This window comes from Pinus tabuliformis, chromosome 6 (assembly GCF_031772625.1).
Source record: "Pinus tabuliformis cultivar Carrire ecotype Pingquan chromosome 6, CPIR1, whole genome shotgun sequence".
Lineage (NCBI taxonomy): Eukaryota > Viridiplantae > Streptophyta > Pinopsida > Pinales > Pinaceae > Pinus > Pinus tabuliformis.
The window spans coordinates 2,084,769,261-2,084,793,647 of record NC_142292.1 but is presented as its reverse complement, the minus strand read 5'-3'; the positions used below and the strand labels follow the sequence as shown (position 1 = coordinate 2,084,793,647).

Below are 24,387 nucleotides of genomic sequence, written 5' to 3'. Positions count from 1 at the left end.
GCTACCGCTCAAAAGATCCTCCGCGCTGGTTATTTCTGGCCTTCTATATTCAAGGATTGTATCCTTGCTGTACGCGCATGCCATGAATGCCAGGTTTACCACCGGAAGATGCGTGCACCTGTTGCACCACTGCACCCTGTTGTAACCGTAGGTCCATTTGCCAAATGGGGCATCGATTATACGTCCTGTAACCCTCGTTCGGCCGGGGGCATGGGTACATTATCGTTGCCGTGGATTATTTCACCAAGTGGGCCGAAGCAATGCCTACATTAAACGAAGACGGTCACACAGCAGCGCAGTTTTTATTCAATCATATCATCACTCGCTTCGGAGTCCCTCAGGCTATCGTTACAGATCATGGAAAGCATTTCCGAAATCATATGATGACAGAATTAACGAACCAGTTAGGCTTGCGTCAAGATAGTTCGTCACCCTACTATCCTCAATCTAACGGTCAAGTTGAAGCTGTGAACAAAGTTTTGATCACCATGCTTCAACGCACCGTCAATACGCACAAGTCGAACTGGCATCTAATGCTTTTCCCAGCCTTGTGGGCCTACCGGACTTCTGTGAAGGATGCCACCGGTTTCACCCCGTTTCAACTGGTCTATGGACTGGAGGCTACCCTTCCCGTCGAATGTGAAATTCCTTCATTAAAATTAGCTGTCGAGTTGCTTCCCAACACCACTTCGGTGGAGGAACGACTTCTTTACCTAGAACGGTTAGACGAGACTCGTCGTTTGGCCTCTCTGGCTATTGAAGCGCAGAAGAAGAGAGTCAAGGCTCACTTCGATCAGAATATTCATCCTCGTTCCTTTGTTGAGGGAGATTTAGTACTGCTCTACGATCAAGCTAAGGATAAGCTGGGGGCAGGAAAACTCGAATCCATGTGGTTAGGCCCCTACATCGTGAAACGTGTTTTACAAAAGGGCGCATATGAGTTGATTGATTATGAAGGGAATCCTCTTGACAAGCCCCGAAATGGGCTCTATCTGAAGAAGTACTATGCATAACTGCTCACAGTCACTTTGTATATACGTGTGTTTTTGAGTTTTTACTGCATGAGTTTCTTTTGCTTTGGTGTGAAGGCGTGTTTTTGCCCCTTATTATGCTTTCTCTTTCCTGCGCAGATGTCTCGTACTCCTTATGTTGGTTTCGCTGATGGTGCCTGCCGTAGTACTTGTAATTTGTCTTCGGCAGCGTGGGTGATCTACGATCCTCACGGGGAGTTGATAAACCTGCAGGGTGTGTGCCTAGGTCATACCACTAACAACGTTGCCGAGTACAGTGCTGTAATAGAATTACTTGCCGAAGCAGTTGACCTCGGCATCCGAGAGCTAGTGGTGAACCTGGACTCCCAGTTGGTGGTCCATCAACTAAACAGACGATATTCCGTCAGAGACCAGCGCATATTAAGGTTATACCTACGTGTGAGATTGTTAGAACGAAGTTTTGATTACATTACTTATCAGCATATTCCGAGACGATTAAATACGTTGACTGATGCATTGGCAAATCGTGTATTAGACAGACATTTGCGAAACAGATAAACATCATGCAAGGAAGGAAAGAACAGCATAGTAAGACCATAAGCATATGTAAATAAATCATTCCAAGCATAGTTTGCACGTGTGTTTTTAAGCTTGCATTAAACATATAAAATCCATGAGTCAAGTGTCATGCAAATCCATACATAAGATCACAAATTGTACTGAACAAACGCATAACACAAGATAACACATCATCACATGTAACAACGACTCATCCAAAAACCGGTATGTATATATATATATATCGTGTGGCGCACTGAGGCGCTCAAAAATAGAAGTACGTGTCCAAAAATCTCAGTACATCCGAGTCATAATGTCTCAAAATAAACAGTAACCTAGGTGACTAATCGGCTGGGTGGTGCTCTCTGTAGTACACGGCCGCTCGTGCCACCCGCCTCAGAAGGCGGTGCACTCTGGGTTCCACACCCACTGTGTGGATCTGATGCTCCACAGGGACCTCCTCAACCCCCTGGAAATCCGGCACCCCCTCCAGCAACCCCTCAAGGTTGCGAGCCACAGCCTCTGGTGTGTTGGCCCCTGGAGGGGCTAAGGCCAAAGCTCCGGCTCCTGGGCCCTCTCTCCGTGCCGTGACAGCCAGGCCAATCGGTCTAGTAGGCCCCACATCTGCATGACAAGACATTTATTAGGACATGTACATAATAAAAAAAAAAAAATATACAAAACTCAAAAAGACAAAAAGTGTCATACCTGCATCATCCCACTGTTCACCCGGAGGCAGCACCAAGTCAGGATCATTGCGGAAATCCATCCCCGCATATGGCCAATCCTGTACGAAGATCTCCTGTTGGTCCAACCAGTCTCTGAAGTATACCCCCCAGCTATGTGGTCGGCCGCCACCCCCACGTGGCATAATCCGAGCCCATCGAGTGGCCCTCGTCTCTCGAGGATCTCTGGGGGCATCCACAGCCATAGACTGCAGCCGCATGGCTGGTACTCGCTCCAGAATGAGCGGGACCAGGATCGATCCATACCCGAACTGCTTCGTCTCTCCGCGACGGCAGTTGCTCAACTGCCTTTTCATATTGTTGCACACTGCAGTGCACCAGTCGAACACGGTAGGCTCGAGGCACTCGAGGGCTAGTAGGAGATGAGTCTTGGACGCCTCATGGTTCGCCATGCTGCCCGCTGCCCGGGTCACCATGAACAGGATGGTGCGCAGCACTATGTCTCTCACTGTGGGGATCGAGCACTTCCCACTCCGCGTCTTTACCGCCCCTGGGCAAACCTCGGCCATCAAGTCATCCAGGGTACCACCGCTAGGTCGCTGCCCCTCTAAGATGGGCCTCCCACCTCGGCGCGACAGCCCAGTCAAAAAGAAGATATCCATATGATCAAACTCGATGTCGTGACCACGGATGGTGAATTTTTGGTCCACCGGGTTCCATGCCCTGATCAGCAGCTCCAGCAGATCATGTTGGGCCCTCAGACGCGGCGTAAGGAAGAATTTCATGAATCCACACGCCCGCATGGCGTTGCAACAATTTACGTCTCCCCAAGCAGCCACATCCTCTACATCGTGAACTCTCTCTTGCCATTGAAAGGCCATGGTGTCCTGCATGAATAATAAAACCGATCAGAAGTGCTTCCAGGTAAAAATTCACGTTCATTTTTCAAAAACAAAATTTTTTCCGCGCCAGCGCGGCTGTTTTAGAAACAGCCGCGCTGACAATGGCAGCTCTTTGTAAAAAATGCGAGGTCAGCGCGGAAGAACACGCCTTTTCCGCGCTGACCCGAAGTTGGTTACATTGACTATTTTTCGATCAGCGCGACCCCGTGGGCAATTTCCGCGCTGACCGAGGGCGCACCCATGCAAATAAAAAGTGCCCAATTGGGCCTATTCGACCGTTAAAAAACTCCTCAAATAAACCAGAATGCAGGGCAACGGAATGGGAACCTACCTGGAGGAAGCAGATCTGAAAATGGTCTCCGGATGGGCTGAAAATCGCTCCGTCAACTTTTTGGTTTCTCCACGTTCTTCGCACTCCAAATAGTGAAATGGTAAAAATGACTTATTACCTTCCTCTATTTATAGTAAAATTCCTAAATTATCATATTTTTTGGGTTTTTACCATTTTTAGCGATAAAACTAGCCTTGGTTCTGTTTTTTAAGCATTTTTTTTCTTACGCATATCGAATGGATTTATGCGGGTAATGCCCTTATGCAGGTACAGGTATCGCAGCTTGGTCATGATCATTCACGATTCATGTGATTCCCAAAGTGTCGTCTCTAAGCTCTTTTCCGACGTTAAACAAGAGAAGATGGCCGAGCTCCCTTTCAGCTCGTTAAAGGGAACGAAAGGCGGTCGTTTTTAAGCTCTTTTTCCGACCGTGAAACCAAAAAGATCGCCGGGTGTTTGTCGTTTCGCACTCGATATTGGCTCTAAAACGACGTGTCTTCGACCACTTTTTTACTTTTTCCGGTCGGCGACACTATTTCTGAAAAGTACTCCTCGGTTGTAATGACCGGGCGGTTCTTTCGAGCACAGTTTTATACTTTTTCGGGCTCGAGAGACACAACTGTACGAAAAAGGACCCCCCTGGAGTCTCCTTTTCCGCATTCTTTTCAGACTCTCTAAATAAGAAAAGACGCCGAGTTTTTCCTTTGTCAGGCTCGTTAAACACTTGATGACATCGGACACCGTCGAAATGACACTCTTCAAGCATATGCTATCCCCGTCAAGCTTGTCACCCAAAAATAATCGGGGTACCTGCCTGCAAAGGTGGGGAAAATGGAACTTTGATTACAGTCGTCTCGGCAGTACGTCGCTTTTGAACATGGCACTCCGCTAATTCGTGTCTGGGTGGGGTCATCTCATCTCGTTTTCACTAGCCTCCATGGGTTTGGGATATCCTATTTTGACCTCTCATCTGTTCATTGCCGTCATCATCCTATCCGCTGCTCATTTGATGTCAAGTACTGCCAAAATCCGTTACAGTGCCGTTATATGTTCAAGAGAAGTTGTCCTCTGTCACAATGCAACCTCGTTCGCTATCTCATCACAAATTATTATACCTCTGTCTCATGTCGATGATGTGGGAATCATCATGGCCCACCTTCGATCAAGGCCACTTCTCGTCGACTTCAACTCATTATCCGAGAAAGTGACTTAGAGACTCCTTCCAGGTGCCTTGGAGCCTGCATGCCTCAATGGCAGGTTCCTCGTGTTCGACGCGAGGTTTACATCATTGACCTACGATCGAATGATTCCGTGGGTGTTCGACACCAGCTCATTGATTCACACGCTACGGATTGTACCTATAGTACCTTGAGGGCCATTGTCATTATTGGTGGTACCTCTCGCGTCTGTTAACGGTTCTCATCATTGACCGGTAATCAGGCGATGTTCATACATGTTCGACTCCAACCCCTGTATTCACATGTGTGGACTTGTACTCTGTTCGGGTCGAGATGGAGCGCAAGACCCTGGATCCTTGCTCACTGTGGTCCAGGTTGCGATTTTGTGGATAATCATTACATGACTCATTGATGGATGGCTGCGCCCATACCTGAGTCTTCATGGATGGCTGCGACCATACCTTATCATTATTATGGTCTCTTTAGCTGGGTGGCTGCGTCCATACCGTAGACCAGTCTTGCATGTCTTTTGGATGGCTGCGCCCATGCCTAGACTGCGTGTACATGATTGTCAGAGATTTTTCGGTACTTCCGGGTGGTGTTCCAGTTCGGCGTGTGTTGTAAAGCATTTCACCCCTCCCACTCTCTCGGTCTTCATGCTTTAGGGGGCATCTGTTACACAGTAATTTATCACTGCCTTCCTGTCAGTCACCCTGCTGTGTCCAAGAAGTCACAATCACTAAGTGTTTGATCCCTGAACTGGCTAAAAACCCATTTTTCCAAAGTTTTGTGCATCAGCGCGTCTGTTCCTAAAATAACCGCGATGACCAGCGCCCCATAGTCTATTTCTTGCGCTGTCATCGCGGAAGAACATCACTTTTCCGCGATGACACACAGCGCGGATTTCACGTGTCCTTCCGCGCTGACATGGCTTGTTCAGTTATTGTCATGTGCTGACAGCGCGGCAGTCTCCATATAATCCGCGCTGATCCAGTTTGGGCGAATTTGTTCAAACAACCAGCCTTCCAGATCTCTCCAGGCTTGGTTGTTAGCTTTGTGAATGTCGACTCCCTTCTATGGCATGTCTGTTCGACCCTTTGCAACTACTCCCCTTGAAGATAAGCTCATCCTTCCACCTTTTTAGGAGACTCCTTCTCCTATATAAACTTCCACCATTACCATGAGCAGCTGGTTAGAAACTAGCTAGACTTAGCTTGGATTGTACAGAGCTTGTAGTGCTCAGATTGCTGCTATAAGTGTGGTGTGTTAGGAGTGGAAGTGATTGATTGCTTTGGGAAGTTTGTTTGTGACATTTGTGTGAGAGAGAGAGAGTTGTTTGTCTTGGGAGAACCATCCTCAAAGGTGAATGCTTGAGATACATGCTGACTGATCCCTCCTGAGGAGTTTACCGACGTCAGAACATTTGGTTGTACTCTTCTCTATTCTGATTAATAATAGATGACTGCTATTATTGTTCCATTCTCGTTTGTTTATGCAATGGATAAATGTGAATTATGTCTTTTCTGACTGGCATATAGTTACTTTTACTAGATTTTACGCTTGCGTTTGCCTTCTCTTCGTGTGTGCAGGTGTCCGTTCGCGGGGATCGCGGAGGACTGTGACCAGCTGAAGCGAAGGAGCGAAGGAAACGTCTCTTCGTCACACGACAGCGCAGGAATCCAAGTAGGTGCTCTTTACTTCTTGTTTAATTGTAACTAGGAACATGCGTGGCAGCATTGTGTGATTGTTGCTAGACCCCTATTGGGCTAGTAGGGATCGCCTCTATCCGTAGAGGGGATTTACCTTCCCAACACAGTCCTCAGACAAATCCAAACTAACCTTTAACAGGCTCGGCCTCCTTCATGAGGAACTTGGTCCTTTAGACAGCCCAACCAAGACGTCAATCTATCCCTTCCTTCTTCGCTGGAGCTATCCTTCCTTCTCTGGCCATTTCGGAGAGAGAAATGTGATAGGATGTGTCAAATATGGTTGGAGGACACTTAAATTTATAGGATTTGGAGAGGGGTTCCACTTGAATAATTTACCCCAAGACAACCTTGACAATTTGCACATGTGAGAAATTAAATTCAAAAACATATTTTTCCTTGTCCAAATTTGATGATCTGTCCAAAGTGGAATTGGCCCTAGTTGCCAATTTTAACATATCCTCAAGCAACAAATCAATACAACGTGCTACACATGGAATCCAAAACAATGTGCGATGCCTCTCCATAAGCATCCTGCCGGCAACCACATAAGTAGTTGCACTGTTTGTTATGACTTGCACCACATTCTACACACCAATCTCCTAGACACACCCATCTAACAACTCACATATCAATGTTGCATCTTTTATGTGTTGATGCATCCATTGATTTAATAAACATGGTACCTTTAGGACAATGTACCAGGAAATTTAGAAGGGTCCTACCCTTCCTATCTGTCCAACCATCAGACATCACTGTGCATCCAGACACCTCCCATGTTTGCTTCAACTCCACCAATCTAGAGTTAATGTCCTTCTTTTCTGCTTGAAGGATTGGCTTCCGCAACTCCTCATAGGTAGCACTTTTGTCCCTTGGGCCCACAATAGCAATATCATCACTAAATGGATTGTTTTTGGTGATGCTAAGAGGTAAGTCACTCTAGAAAAGACACCTCTCTATAAGTCTATCTACTTCTTGCTTCCCCCTTTTTTAACAACTAATTTTATGGAAGGTTGGGCTCCATGTTCGGTTCGTGGAACAAAAAGGATGACTGCCACTCCCAGTAACATTTGTAGGTGAAGTTGTTGAGACCCTCCCACTACCCTTGGCCTCAAACTCAAAATAAGATATCCCGAAAGATCTACCTACACATTCAGCCTTGTTTCTTTTTGCCTCTTCTTTCTTTCTGTCTTTTTCATCAATTGCTTCAAGATCTTTTTGCATAAGCTCCGTACTAGAAATCGTACAAAGCCTAACATCATGTCCAAGGAGTCTAGCTAGATGGCATTTCAATCGCGTAACCCCCCCTATCATCTGGGTCCCACACAATTTGCATGATAGATATGCCTGATTTGTCCCACCATCAAGTTCCCCATACTCCCAAAATGGGTCCAACGGCTTTGACATATTTGTAGTGGATTAATGGACAACGTCAAAATTCAAACCTAGGGAACCAAAAGAACAAAAACATGGCAATAATATGGTGCATAAGCAAGTTTAAAAAAAATGAAGTTTGTTGTCCAAATATGGAGAAAACCCTTGCATTGGCTCGTGGCCATGAAAATCATAGCAAATGGAAAAAAACAAAGAAGCAAAATGTTGGTAGGCAAAGAGGCAAACAATCTTAACTCTAAATCTATGAAAAAATCATTAACATAAGCGTTTTTAAGAACATACATGTTAATGGAAGAAATGAAGTTTGTCTCACTGATCCTGAATCTTTGATCCACAAAAAAAAAATTGTTGGTGATGATAATGGTTGTTTGATCCTCAATCCCTCCTTGAAAACCACCACAAAGCTCTTCCCCTTCCTTCTCTAAGACTAACAAAGCAAAATGAGCAACTAAAACTCAAAATTTTGGTTATGTAGTCGCGGCCTAGCTTCTCGGGCGATAAATTGCATCATCTGGCAATATTTTGTTGAGATATCACAAATATTTCGAAAATATCGTGATATTTTCGAAGAGGAAAATATCGCGATATTTCTTTGGCAATATCTTGTTTTGCCAAAAATATCGCGATATTTATGAAAATTGATGATATCTCGGCGATATCATCAACACTACTCACAGCATCTCCTACAGCTGACAACTTATCATGAGACTGCTAGATCCTGGTGAGATATGAGGTTACGGTCTTTAATCTTTTCATTCAGATGTTGTTCAATTTTTCCCACGACACCATTATCCTATTCCAATTTTTACTCTGATAAAAACTAGTTAAGGCTACCCACATCTAATGAGTTGTGTCCTTCCCGGTTATGTGAGGAACTATATGGTCCCTCACACCATCGAGGATAACATCCATCACTTTCACATCCTTTAGATTGTGCATGATTTCTTGGGCAAGGTGTGAAGGAACCTGGATCTCTGTGTTTGCAAAATCCCACAAACCATTCATTTTCAGAACAATAGTGATCCACTCCTTCCAAGGACTGAAATTCGCAACCCCATCCAACCTATCTTCATATCTCAAGATCATTGATGCCATTTCACAAATCAACCTTGGCGAAAAAACCTTAGCTACAAAATAAAAAATCTACTGTCGTAAAAAGGAGCAACTTACTATTATAAAACCCTTGTGATCCAGATCTCTCCCTAAAAGTTTCTATTGCTCCGATACCATGTTAAATTTCCAATACCAACCCAAATTTATTTATCCCTAAACGGTTTTTATTCCTAGAAAATTATTTAAAAAAATTATGAATTATTGTAAAATAAATTCATTGCTATTTAACTTCTGAAAAATAATATTTGTAGCAAAAAAATTAAAATCAATCACATCACAAAAGTACACACCCATAACAATTTTCCTTCATTGAAATCCTTGGGAAAATCTAGGCCTAAACCTACAAAGAAAAATACACAAAAAATGCACTATTGGAACCTATAACTCAGCCCAAGGAATTCGGCCCACCAGAAAATCATCCACCTGAAGAATTCGGCCCTAGAGAAACTTAGCTTCCACCACTAGCAAATCAACCCTCTCCTTTCTCCTCATACAACCCCTGCGTACTCAATAAAAGTCGTCCCACTGGATAAATCAGCCTCTCCATAACTTGGCCTTCTTTGTGCTTTAACTACTTGGCCTCTCAAAATACTCCCTCCTGAACTTGACCTCTTGGAAATACTCAAGAAATTTACCTGCATTCTTTCTCCCTTCTCTTTAGCCTAGTTGAGCCTCTCGCTCTAGAGAAAATCACTTCCTCCACTTGAGTGTTTTCACCTCTCCCTTAGGCTTATTTTATAACTTCATTAAGCCAAATCCCTAACTCTAATATCCTAAGTGATTGACAGTCAAGATTAGACATCGCCTCACTTGAGATCAACGGTTGAGATCATATCTAAGTCGCTTAAATAATTAAATTATTTATCCTTAGTACTTTGGCTTAAGAGTCCACAATTATTAATTAACTTTAATTATTGTACGTTTCCTAAGTTAGACTTAGAAAAGAAGTCATAAATCACTTACTCCACCAAGCAAGTATCTAAAGAGGCGATCAATCATCTCCTACATGCTAAGACACCAAGCTCAAGTAGAAGACCTTCCAAAGCTACCAAGAACTTCAACATAACAGTGCCACACTATAACAGATGATCATCAAACTCAACAATTGCATGGCATCATGTCTAGTACTCTAGAAGACCTAAGATCGGTGTCTCACCCAACCTAAGTTAACAACATGAAGGAGCTCTTGTTGAAAGATATACTCACCCAAAAGAACAAAAACATAGCTCTGGATTGTTATGGGTAGAATATGGTGTGAAAATTCCTTGAAATGCAGCCACTGGAATTAATTCTCCTAATTGATTAACAATTTATTAATTTTCTGATTGATATCGAATTAATCATAATGCAATTTCTTCACCAAATAAAATAAATGTTGCGGAAATAAAAATACTGGAAACTGAGAAATGCTAGCACACACAAAAATTATGGCATTGTTATTTTTGGACAATTGTCCCTGGAAAAACCCAATGTCGGAAAACCGGTGCAGCAATGAGGGTTTTTTATTATTATACAACAACAGAAATTTCAAGTACAATCTAGAGGGCGAAAACTGGAAATCCTATAGAGAAAATACTAGCAAAAATATCTAAGAGAATTTACCCTCCTCTCCAAGCAATCCCGGCAACAAACTCCCTCTGAAAGGCTAGTCGTCCAGCCTCTCCGCAGGCCCTTCCACATTGCCTCTGCGCAGATCAACACGTATGGCTAACAAACCCTCTCACAACAAGTCATCCTGACTATCTCTACTACTGGAAGTCACTCTCCAACACTTTGGAAAACTTCTCCGGCCTTTGGATGCTTAATCAAGCTTCCCCACAGCTAAATCGTACTGCTCAAATTGAGGCTCTGCGTAGCCCCAGATCAACCTCATGGAGAATAATTTTAGCCTCCTCTTCTGACCCTTCCAGAACTAGAAACAGAAATCTATTATGTTGTCCCTCTGTCACTTGCTACTCAACCTCTGACTCGATTTCTCCTGCTAAGTTACTTGCATTGGAAAATCGAATTGTCTAGATCATTGAGTATCTGCACTGGTGTGTTCTCCATCTACCCATTGACCTCCTCTTATAATCTCCAATTTGGACTCCAACGACCAAGATTAAAATTTAGTCGATGGCCGAGATCATCTCCAAGTTCATCCGTAAGAATTTATAGAGAATTATCATTTTTCTCAATTGATTACCATTAATTAACCAGTTTTCCTAAGTTAGACTTAGGAAAAATTTAAATGATGGTCAATTAATTTAATTTAGCTATCTCTAGGTGGAATTTCCATAAACGATTTCTGGGTTTTGGAGAACTCTTGTGCTTCAGTCGCTCCACAAAGTTTTGAGACTAGGACACCATCTGATGCTACAAAAACTAACACTCCCTCTTAGCAAGGAAGGTGTTCTCTCTAGTGCTACACAATCTTCCACAACACCTCGTCTCAGCATCATCCTCCCATCACGCTGTTGATGTCTAACAATTGTAGATGCCTGCCACTATCCATTAACTATTGCACTAACTCTAATTCATCTGTCATTCGTTGTAGTTGAACCATGTTGCATCTATGTTGTTGCTAACACTGCGATGTACAACCTATACTCTTGCCAACTTTGCATATGCACTGCAACCCCACTAACACTCCTCAATTGTTGTTGTTGCTACTGCAACTACTGTAACTGAGAAGCATCCAAGATATTGAATTAATTGTCTCTGTACCGCAACTGTCTCCTGAGTCTCTACCTGCTACTAGCCTCTACTCTGTCCATTGGGAAATCTGCATTGTTGTTGACTCTGCACTGAGCCTCTTGCTCTGTTATCAACACTACTTTGCGCTCCACAGTATCTGACTACAGTTGTTGCTCTGGAACTAATTGTGTCATCTAACATTGCTCCTCCTGCTACTAAATATTGTGGGCCCCTATAGCAAGGGTAATGATCCATGAGGAAACACCATCCAATGCTTACCTCAATAGACCTTGCCCAAATCTCTGCACAACTCCGGGACTAAAGCTCCATATTGCCCCACCTCGCTCCTTGAGGTATAGCTGCATACATAGCGAAATCTTCCTTCAACTGGGAGGAAACCTTGTCTATCTCTATGGATGCTTCCACCTGATCCTGCTTCTCCATCTTGTCCTTCTTCCTTTGAGGACACTGAGTACTGTAGTGACCAAACTCGCCACACCTGAAGCACTTGATCTTAGATAGATATTTTTTCTTTTTTTCTCTCTGCGAGCCTTGTCCCTAACTGGGACCTCTTGCTTTTCCCTTTGGTGCAAGGGCCACATTGTCTTCCTCCACACCCTTTGATCCCTTACTGCTATTGTCATTGATGGAGGTCTTTACTAGAGATCGCCTCATCTCTTCCTGCTGCAGATTTGACCACATGATGGCCCATCCTGGTAATGTATCTCGTCCCAAAATGCCTTGGATGAATACTTCCCATTCCTCGAAGACACTGTTCAGAGCCAAACGCACAAGCTCTGTATCTGGAGACGCCTCTCTTACGGCTGCAAGCTCATCCCAAATATTCGGAAGTCTGGTGAGAAAGGGATCAATGCCTTCACCCTTTTGCATCCTTGCATTCCGCAGTTGTTCCTTCAATAACATTTTCCACTGCTCGGAAGGCTTCTGATATATAGCCCTGCGAGAGCATCCCACATCTCCTTGGTCATGTTCTTGGTCGATATATGTGAGACTATGGTACTGGACTCCATCCATGATCATCTACTTCGCCTTGGCCATCTCTTTCCTGAATTCTTTCAGTTGATCTGCATCGGTAGGTTCTGCCACAACATTATCTGCATAGGTTTTTAGGCCATGCTCATCTAATAGGAAGGACATCCTGGCCTTCCAGATGATATAGTTGGAAGCTCCCTCCAACCTGTCCTGGTCTCTAAAAGCCCAATTATGGCCATTTCTACAAAAAACTCAAACTAGGATGGAAATCTCCCTCTTTACCCTGCTCGGCTATTTTCACTCCTTCCTGGAGTGAGAAAATCTACCTTCTGCTACTGCTTGCTACAACTGGAAATATTGGATTTCTGAACTAGAAACCCTCTGAGAGAAATCTCCCTCTGCGTGTGCACTTTCTCTTCCACTCAGCACTAATTTTGCTCTAGCAAAACTGCTGTGAAACCCTTCTGCGCCCGAACAAGAAATATGCTCTGCAAAAACACTAAGTTGTTGCTCCCTCTACTCGCTTTTGAGGACAAATCAAATTGTCTTGCCTTCACCCACTGGAAAATCAAATCCTTTGTCTAGCAATTCGCACTGCCTAGCTAGGCACTGCACAACACCAAAAAAATTCAGCCCGTTGCTCCCTCTTAACAGCGAAATCTTCTTCTTTTGGCTCTGAGCCTCCTATCCGTCAACTAGGCTCTGAAACCATGTGAAAATTCTTTGAAATGCAATAATTGGAATTAATTCTCCTAACTGATTAACAATTTATTAATTTTTCAATTAATATCGAATTAATCACACTACAATTTCTTCACCAAATAAAATAAACGCTATGGAAAGAGAAATATTGGAAACTGAGAAATGCTAGCATACACACAAAAATTATGACACTGTTATTTTTTAACAATTGTCCCCGGAAAAACCCAATGTAAGAAAATCGGTACAGCAGTGAGGGTTTTATATTATTATGCAGCAATAGAAATTCTGAGTACAATCTGGATGCCGAAACATGGCAATCCTATAGAGAAAATACTAGCAAAAATATCTGAGGGTATTTACCCTCGTCTCCAAGCAATCTTGGCAACAGACTCCCTCTGAAAAGGCTAGCCATCCAACTTCTGCGCAAACCCTTCTATGCAACCTCTACATAGGTTCCACACATGTGGCTGACAAACCCTCTCACAACAAGTCGTCTTGCCTGTCTCTGTTGCTGGAAATGACTCTCCGGCACTCTGGAAAACTTCCCTGACCTCTAGATACTAAATCGAGCTTCCCTACAACTAAATCGAACTACTCAAATTGAGGCTTTGTGTAGCCCCTGCGCAGCCTCCTGGAGAATAATTTTTGCCTCCTCTTCTGAACCCCTTCTGGAACAGGAAACTCCACTGGAAATCTAGTATGTTGCCCCTTTGCTACCTGCTACTCGACCTCTAACTTGATTTCTCCTATTGAATCACCTACACTGGAAAATCAAACTGTCTAGATCACTAAGTATCTGTAGTGGTGTGTTCTCCATCTACCCATCAACCTCCTCTTATAATCTCCAGTTGGGACTCCAACAGCCAAGATTAAAACTTAATCGATGGCTAAAATCATCTCCAAGTCAATCTGTGTGAGGTTTTAGAGAATTCTCACCTTTCTCAATTAATTACTATTAATTAACCAGTTTTCCTAAGTTAGACTTGGGGAAAATTTAAATGATGGTCAATTAAGTTAATTGAGCTATCTCTAGGTGGAATTTCCATAAATGATTTCTGGGTTTTGGAGAATTCCTGTGTTTTATCCTCTCCACAAAGTTTCGAGACTAGAACACCATCCTATGCTACAAAAACTAACATATGGGTGTTACTTGACCACTGTTTATGATGCCAACTCAGCCTGCTGACTAGATAAAGGGGCTGCACAGGGTTAAAGGCATTCTTAGGATCTTGTGATGGCAAAGATCCCAAAAAGATTGTAGCATAGTGCCTTTAACCAAGGGGCTGGGAGTTAAGAAAATGCATGTGCTAAGGCAGCACTGAAAAAAGATTGACCCAGGTGGACACCAAATCAAAGTAAGATGCACACATTCCTAGGACAGATCACAGAAAGGCTTCCCCAAAGGTAGTGCTCAAGGAGACAGGGACCATGTGATCCCAAAATTATGTCTTTGAAATGGCTGGGTGTTACATACTTTTTATTATTTTAACCTATGTTGATATGATATAGTCAAATGCGGATTATTTGTAAGGGAAAAGTATAAAATGAGGAGAAAGGCTCCATTTCAAGTGATGGATTCAATTGGAGAGAGAGAAAACCCTTAGAGGCTGACATGGCCTATATTTTCAGGTGCTGGATCCTAGAAAAAGGAAAGAAGCACAGCTGAGTCTTAGCATTTTTTTATTTCTTTTCTGTAGATCTCAGCTGTTGCATTCTGCTGTAAATAACTATTGTTGGTAAAGGAAGCTCTTTCAAGGCTCTGCATATGCTGTTCTATTAGTCCCGTAGATTGTATTGGTGAACAACAGACAGGATTGTGATCCTTGACTGGTTCTTTCTTGTTTTGGAATTCAAGAGGGATTGTTGTCTATTAACTTTAGTTCTGAGGGCTGTTCAATAGATTCTATTTAGCTGTTCTATTGCACAATTCATTCATCTTTATCATTTGTACATAAATTAGCTTCTTCTTGAGCATTTCATCCAGTGTTCACTGTTTATACATTGACCAGATTAATGCTGTTAGTAGGTTAAGTATACCATTTAATTATCCCACTGATATTCTTCATAGTCATTTCAGAGCTCTGCATATTGCTGACACCATAACCCAAAAAATTAAGGCACTAATTATCAGTAAGCCCATCAATTTTCACTGAAAATCACTAGATTGGTGTGCTATCTGATTTATTTTGTATTCAAGCCTAAATTGGAAATCAGGTGTATCAATCAGGGACATCCTTCTTTGATCTGGAAAAGAAACAGCCTAACGTGAGAGGAGGGGCTGCTGAGGTGAGAATGAGCTGCACTCCTGAGCGCCCCTGAGCTGCGTCAAATGTGTTAGGGACTTGACTTTGGAGCCAATTTGAGAAGGCAAGAAGACTGTAGTAGTAGCAATAGTTATTTTACTTTTTATATTGAGGCCCAATAATATGTGATGTTGTTAATTTCCTCTTCAGTAATTTTATCAGTTGTTTCTAGTAACTAAAGAGAGTTGTTTCCAGTTATTTTATATTTGGACCTCACTGTTGTTCGTCTTTGAATTCATTTTAATTGCAATGTTTAAACTTCATACATTCAATTTTTATAGGGAATTTTAGGAGTGATCCATTTTCCATTTTTACAAATTAGGTTGTGTGAGCTAGTTATTATTTTGGTGATTGTCAATTGCCTTTTCTAGCTAATTCCTGCATCGAATGTTGGTGTTACCTTTGCATTGTTTTGCTCCTTTTCTGTCACTCATTTTTCATTTTTGAAGTCGGATTTCATAATCCATAGAGTTACATTAACTTCAATATTTATTCTTCCCATGTGCTTAATTTAGTGGGAAAGTGGAAATTCCCCATTTGCCAAAGAAGTTGACATTACTAGAAATGTGTCCATAATAAGCTAAGTCGATACAAACATACCTTCACACCCAGAGGATTGGCAACCCCTCTCATGAATTCTACATGGGATCCATCCAGTTGCCGGGTTCGCTCCCCAATCCAGAGCATGTGTGCAGAACAGTCATACCAGAGTCCAGAAGTTGAATCTTGTCGTGTCAGAGCTTGCTCAAATGGAAGAAGCAAACATTCATGTGATGTCCAGAATTCTGTAGTATTCATGATTGGATGATCCACTGTAAGCCCACAGGCTGCCATGAATCCAAGAGCTTCATCTATTCTGTGGGCTAGTTCCAAATACCTATATATATATATATATATATATATATATTTTGAAAACCGATGTTAAGACTAATAAGATAAAATCAAATGCCAATCAATCTAATATCTGCATCTGGATAAAAGAATCATGTTTTGCAGAATCAAAAATAAATCTCACCTCTCCCCTTGCTCACTATGAGATGTAAAATCTAGATTCCACTTAGACACACGCTGCATTGCTGCATAACCTCCAGTTGCAAAGGCCTGGAGAAGATTGAGGGTGGCAGCAGCCTGGCAATATGCACGAACCATTCTTTGGGGATCAGGCTCCCGATCCTTCTCATTGAAGGTATCTCCATTAATATTGTCTCCGCGGTAGCTAGGGAGTTTTACTCCATCCACTTCTTCAAAGTCACTGGATCTTGGCTTGGCAAACTGCCCGGCCATACGTCCTACCTGATCCATACAAATTAAATTGAATCAATTGGCCATCAAAGATCTTAACAACAAGGAAAAACCAAAGTTTTGGGGAATTTTTTGGCAACTTGACAAAAACAAGTATGCAACTAGATAATGAATTCACCCTAATTCTGGGAATACAATGCCATAAAATTCCCATGATTCTGTGTTCAACATAATTCCTTAGGCCCACTTTTAGGAACAGGGTCAGTGAAAGCTTCATATTTAGGTTACTGCTAGACCAACCAATAGAGAACATTTTAATTTTGTTAAATATTTCCCTCCAGAGTTATTCATTGAAAAGGGGGATTTTTTATTTTAACTACCTTGAGAAACACACCTGAGGTCAAGGGCGGCACTACATAGAGCAGATTCCCTTCATTTGTTGTGGTCCATCTTCAGGTTATGGTCGTTATCTATGTGATGTATATAAAGTTATCTTACTGAACTGGCATATTGTTATGTTGGGATTTCATTCCACATTCATGCTCTCCTCCTAATTGTGCGCATGTTTTGGAACTTGGAAACTGGGCGTGTGCATTCTGAATAATCCCATATGCATAGCAACTGTGAGATAGAAATGATTTATAATGACATTATTTGCACCAAAAGCTTTGCCAATCCGAAACCTAGTTTTGGGGTGCAAGTCCCCGGGTTGATGTGATATAATCCTTCCTTGCTCCGGTACAAACATCACTGCAGTTTCAATGTTATGCCTTAGGGCCATATTTGGCTTGTGATTGTTATCTATGTGATGTCTAAAATGCTATCTTACCACAGTGGCATATCCTTACGTTAGGATTTCATCCCATATAAGACTCTCCTAATATTTGATAGTTTAACTTGTGTGTAGCTTGGACTATATTCGAGCTACGACACCTTTCTTCTTGCAGCAGAGTAGACACAGAGGTTCTGTACATTTATGGAGGAAAGAGAGAAAGGTGGTGCATGCGAGAAAGGTGGTGCATGCGTGCATGTACTTTCCTCAATTCAGTGCTGATTTAGATGCTTTTCCTTATTTAAGAATTCAGTTCTAATTCTAAGTTCTGCTTTGATTAGTATTTGCATGCACAGTTAGAGGACGCACTTTCCTAGTTAAGCAAAGGCGCTCATGCACATGAATCCCCAGTCTCAATCAAGAGCACAGATCTTCTATAGGAAGATTAAAGCTTGCTTGTTTCAATTCATCTTAGTGGTGCACATCACTTGGATCATCTATCCATGCAATGAAGGTCTGTTATGAATATAATTCATAACAAGTAAATAAATAAAATAAATATAAATATTAAATAGTCAAATATTAATTAGGTTAAATAGTCATTAAGTTAAGTGAAAAGGCATGTCTTTGTTTGTTATGAATATAATTCATAACAAGTAAATAATAAAATAAATATAAATATTAAATAGTCAAATATTAATTAGGTTAAATAGTCATTAAGTTAAGTGAAAAGGCATGTCTAAAAGACATGCCCATTCACGAAAGGACACATGCTTAGGTATATAAATGCGGGTCCTCATTGTAACATTCATCACTTATACATTTTTATATATAATAAATTATTATTATTAAATACCTCTTGTGTATTTTTATATTAAAGTCTACAAGCTATCAGTTTTTATGCTTCAGTGGTATCTATTGGACACCTTATCCTCTAAGGGTTGGTGTGGAAACTGAATAGTCTAAGGAAGTCCAAGAGACCTTGGAATACGAAACCAAAGGTCATATGAATGTACTATAAATGTATATCATTTGTTAATAACTGATACTCTCAGGCTTATCTTTAATATTTTGTTGTTGCCATGTATGTATTTAACATGGTACCAGAGCGTGCGATCTACTGCCCTGCTCATATTTGAGCCCCTTGTTTTGTGGCCTCTCTGTGCATATCAATTATGACATTTCTGTTCACTATCCATAACACTCCATTAATTCACTGACAGTCAGAAATTTGTTGCTTTTCCTCTGTCGATTCCTTGGATTGTCTCTCTGTTGTACCTAATTGGAATTCATGCACATCGGCTATAACGTATTCTGCTTCCACTACCTTTGACCATTTCTCTTTTGGATTCCCTCTTTCATGATTGTTGAACTGTGCACCTCTAACTGATTATGCTCAGTGCCTGTTTTACGTTGTTTCTCACTGACCAGTAACACTCACAATATTCACACATAAGCTGCCACTCTCTACACCCATTATATGTTCCCCTGGTCGACAGCTCGACACATTGTATGATTCTGCTTCCGATTGGCTTTCATTTTTGGGGACGATAATGGTCACTTCTTGTGTGGGATCGTGGTATTCAAACCTTGTTGTCTATATTATAGAGATTTTATAGATACAAAAATTTATTTATTTAAGTCTGGAGTTTCAAGCTCATAATACTTTGGTGTATCGTTTCGAAATTCGACAATGGTTAGACAATTTTATCAAACTCTGGTGGAATTATTTGTTGAAGCTTTCGTTGTCTTCTAATTTTAGAAGTTGTGGGAAGGTTCATCACTCTTGCATCTTCGCTAAGAATATTTCTGCACCTTTCTAGCAATGAGAGAATCTAGCCTTTAATCAATGCAACTCTATGTAATTGCTAATTGTTTGTTCCAACGTTCAACTATGAGCATTTTGACTAGAAGTAAAATGCAAACATGTTGCCACTAGGCAAATAATATGGTTGCATTTGTTGTGTTAGATATCTTTGCAGTAACGTCTCCATTTTTGGAATCATATCATCCTCAGTTATCACAAAAACATATCTTTGAGAATAGAAAGTCTGCGCAAAACAAATCCAGGAGATTGATGGCTCGAAGCTCAAATAAGGTAACTTAATCAAATTTTTGAAGAAATTTATTGGTCAAATCGCTTAAAGCAATCGTAATTTTCCTGAAATGCAAAAAAAAAAATGATATTGATCTTTAGCCATGAAAACTGTGTATTTCGAGTTGTTTATGAGGACTGGGATCATTTCGCGCCTTTCAACTGTGATTTGAAGAGAGATAATCAGTAATTCTGAGTTATTTGATGGTGAAAATGATTATTTTGAGTAATTTTGGAAGAGACTTATTTGGTAGCACAAGGTGTTCTCCTTCACACCAAATTCAAGAGAAAATAACCGCAAAGACCAGCAAAGAGCCAACTCTCGCAAGCGGGCACAGCTAATTATTGGATCAATATTTGTAAAGTTAATGGGAATACAAAATGTTGAAGCATGTGGATGTGTTCATTTGACCTCTGTGGATTGATTCATTGCTAGTTCATGATCTTAGTTAATATTATATGCACTGCATTGATTGTTAAAATATTTTTGGAATTGCCATGGAATAACTCTTCCTATTGCTTTGGTGGGAGTATAAAAAGACTCCCCATGGAAATGCAAATTGTGTGGTAGATATGGCCGCAATGCATTTGAGACGCACCCTCCAATGTGTTGAATGCTGGCGACTCCACTCCACCGTGCGACCCTCCTGATAGTTGGCCCTCTGACCGTCCATTGGCACTAACAGTCAGACGTTCGAACAGTCAACCCTTCGTCAATGGTTGAGAGCAGCGGAGCATGACCGACTTGGAGTTTCTGCTTTAGTTGGCACATGGAGCTCAATCACTCCCTGGAGTCAATCTGGTACCATGCCGCCCTTTGTTGTGCTATGGGATGTGGCAATAGAAGGCACCAGTCTTCGCTGCCTCATCGTAGAACTCCACTATTCCAGAGCGCAGATCAGCAAAACTCGCTTCAGCCCTGGCCTTGCACTCGATGCGACTTCCAAGCATTGTGGGAGGCGCTGGTGGGAAACGAATCAAGGTTGAATGCTTATCCAGTAAGGAAGGCCGTTGGACAACATCCACATTATTGCAACATGGGACTTCCTGGGTGGCTCCATCCTGAGTGATGAAACTGTGTTGTGCGATGCGTTGAACAACTATGCCACAGCGGAAAGAGTGACGACCCAAGAGCTGTGAACTTAGACTTGTGGACAGGTCTGAACCTGACAATTGTGTTTAAAGTGCGACAACCTAAGAGCTCTACTCCTATATTTAATTTGGCATAGTCGGTTCAGCGGTTGAAGGTTTGATGGCGATCGTTTCTGCATTGAAAGGAAAGTGACTAAATTAGATTGAATATTGTGTTCAATAGTTCAAGGCAACCTGTGATTTACATTGGAGATGGTTTGGTGTCCTCTTTCTTGCGCTTGAACAAGATTGTCATGAGCTCTCTCGGACAGCGACAATTTTGGGGCTATCTGGATCGTTATGGCTTAAGAGTATGTAAATTTTACCATTTTAAAGAATCCCAAACATCTTTTGGGCACAAAGAAGAGGACTTTTTCAGCCTTTCATCTTTTGGGCACAAATAAAAGGACTTTTTCAGCCTTCCATTTTCTTGTTTAATATCTTGGACTAGATTTTTGTTGCCATTTCAACCGTAACTACAACTAAAATTTTGTGGGCCAAGAACTCTGAAGGTGTGAAGGGCAAGTGACCAATTGTGAATGGGGAAAAATAAATGTAATGCACAAATGATCCTAGAATTTGAAATCACTGTCGCATAGAAGAGATTTCAATCTACAGAAGAAGAAAAAAATGGAGTTTTTTTTGTAGAAGTTGATTTTCTAGTGACATTGATTTGAAGCCTTTGATATTTTTAGTTGCTCCCCTTCTTTTATTCTTGATTTGTTAGAAAGATGGCCAGATTTGATGGAATATTAGAGTTGTTGAATACTCTAATACATTTCAGTGTTGATGGGATCATAAAAATCGGCAAGGATACTCTGTCTAATATTAGATTTTGTCTACAAGATGCACAAGAACAGATTGATTTTTTGCAACTTGAATCTCAGTTTCAGCGAGATGAGCTTCAACAGATTTGTCATTCTAAATTGTTTTATGCTCAAAACAATCCTTTGTTCAAGGTTAAAACAAACACCCATCAACAGCCAGCAAGTGATGAAATTAGTAAGATTGTGGTTGATTCAGATCCAGTACCCAATGAAGCAACAGAATTGCATGCAGAAGCAGAAATTCAGCCTGCACTCCCCAAGCAAATCATGAGACCTTGGGAAGAGCTTGTCCATAACAAACACAGAACAGGTCTTGGATATGATAAGGAGGTTTCCTTTCACATCCAGATTATTCAAAGCCCATCTAGTTTCAAAGTGTTGGATTCCTTCATGGCGATTCACCTTCACCTATTCCAGATTTTGCTCCTCCACATTTGCAGTCAAAAGTTGTTAAATGCCAACATTGTGACAGAGTTGGACATGTGAAAGATCATTGTTTTGATCTTCATCCATGTAAGCATTGTCATAAAACCAGTCATTCTTCAAACAGATGCTTCAGAAACAAACCTCTTGCAAGAACAAAGATTCATCCTGGATGGATCGCTTCTTAGCAATGGGCTTCAACAACCAAGCAGATATTTCGCTCATACAACAGGATTTGTTCACGAATATTAAATAGTCTTGCAGTTGAATTTTCTCCATCATCTTGTATCTGACAAGGGGGGAAACTATGGTCATCTACAAGCTTCAAAGCCACATCAAGCGAGCCTGAGCCACAACCTGCCATACCAGCTTCAGAGTTGTAGCCAGAGACAATTATGCCCCTAAGCATGCCTTCAATCATTGATACCTCTTCAAATAATTGGAGACACTTCCTCTAGCAGAAGACTTCAGCTTCTTGCCAGTTTTGGAAGAGTTCCAGGAATTGCATTAAGCATTCCAGAGTTGTTGGTCATCCTTAAACCATCAGAGGTTGAGACCTCCCTTTTCAGGTTGAGGTTCTCCCTTTTATGCGGGGTGTGACCTCCCTTTCATGGTTGAAGGTTTCCCTCTTCAAAACATCAAGAGCACTTCCTCTAGCAGAACACCTGAGCTTCATGCCAGACTTGGAAGAGTTCTGGGAACTGCACTAAGCGTTCCAGTGTTGGCTATCATACTTAAACCACCGCCCTTTATACCAACATTTCAGAGAGCACATTCAGCCTAGTGCTGCCATGCATTTTTGCACGTTTTGTATTACAACTCTCTTCTTGGACTCATACATAACCCTTCGGATTAAGGGAGGGAATGTTGGACACCTAATCCTCTAAGGGTTGGTGTGGAAACTAAATACTCTAAGGAAGTCCAAGAAACCTTGGAATACGAAACCAAAGGTCATATGAATGTACTATAAATGTATACCATTTGTTAATAATAGATACTCTCCAGCTTAGCTTTAATATTTTGTTGCTGCCATGTATGTATTTAACAATATCGGAGCCATGGCGCACAATATAATGATGTGAGTCTTTGAACATTGTTTGCCACACAATGTGCCATTACGTTCACATCCTCAATGCGTTGAACAATTTAGTAAAATTCAAGAAGCATTTCAGCGATTAGAAAAATCATGTACAAAAGTTTCAGCATGTCTAAAGAAAAGTTATGCAGAAGAAGATGATAGCGACCGTGAGGAAACAAAACAAGGTGAAGCAGGAGAAGAAAATGTTGACCAGAATGATGATAATGATTCCAATGAAGCTGATATTAATGTCAAAGAGGATGAAGTCATTGAAAATACAACACTTAAACATGTAGAATCTATAAAAGAAGATATAATACATGATGAAGTGGATCGATATGAATTAGAAGAGGGTGATGCTGGTAATGCTTTGCAAGGCCAATCCCGGATGCGGGTGCCTCTTACGCGTAGCAGCCCAATGGCTCGTCACATGGGCAAGTGTCAGCCCGGACGAGCCACGCAGTACCTGGCAGACAGTTTCTTAAGGGTGACGGCGGTCGATCCTCAGCGAAATTTAATTCCAGTCCTTTCAGTCTTAATGGTTCTCCTGCGAATTGGTGAGATGGCGCTTCAAAGGCCAGAAACCTCTGTCATTTTCCCGCATTCTTTCATAGAGTTTGGGCACTCAGCGGCAGCTCTGGAAAATCCTCTGGTTCTGTGGGGGACTGCGCAAGGACTTTCCTTCTCTTTGGCAAATTTGATAATGCAGCACGAGCGTCTGAGAATGAGCAGCCGTCGTGGAAGCTCAAGGGGTCGAGCTTCTGCTCAGAGGTCGGCAATTTCTCCCTCTTCCTCAGTTGAGGTCACTTCGGATCATCACCGCTCCTCAGGTCGGGCAGCAGGCCGTGGCAGGGCACCTGGGTATGGCGAAATCATGGAATGTGGTCACACAGCGCATCCCGCTATCAGGTATAGAATTCCCTGCACTCTGGCAAATTCTACATTCATCGTCTCGGTTTCTGTTGAGCATTGTGGTAATTCTAGAGGTCAAGTGGAAGCACCGCAGAGAAACCCTCCTCCGGTTCCAGGGATTGTTCCCACAATTGATATGCAGGTGCCTACTATTAATCTGCTACGCCCAATTAAGGAAAGCTCTTCCCCAGACTCTCAGGCTGCCCTTGCGGGCCCAAGCGAATTGGCTCAGAGGATCATGCTCTCTGATTCGGACGACCCCAAGCACTTCAGGGGCAAAGCAGAGGACGAGCCGTATACCACCGACGATGAATAATTCCACCAACAGTTCGCTCTCAGTGGCCGGGAAGGGAAAGCTTATCTCTGTTTTCG

General features: G+C 41.9%; 1 protein-coding gene across 2 annotated transcripts in view; it reads right to left on the bottom strand.

The window, feature by feature from the left end:
- LOC149267576 (phospho-2-dehydro-3-deoxyheptonate aldolase 2, chloroplastic-like) overlaps window positions 1-24,387 on the bottom strand; it is a 105,937-nt gene that overhangs the window by 68,835 nt on the left and 12,715 nt on the right. For both annotated transcript variants that reach the window (XM_089433486.1, XM_089433478.1), the window contains exons 2-3: window positions 16,551-16,828; window positions 16,136-16,412 (exon numbers count right to left, since the gene is read on the bottom strand). In XM_089433486.1, the coding sequence (XP_089289612.1) occupies window positions 16,136-16,412; window positions 16,551-16,828 (555 nt within the window). The remainder of the gene's footprint in view (window positions 1-16,135; window positions 16,413-16,550; window positions 16,829-24,387) is intronic.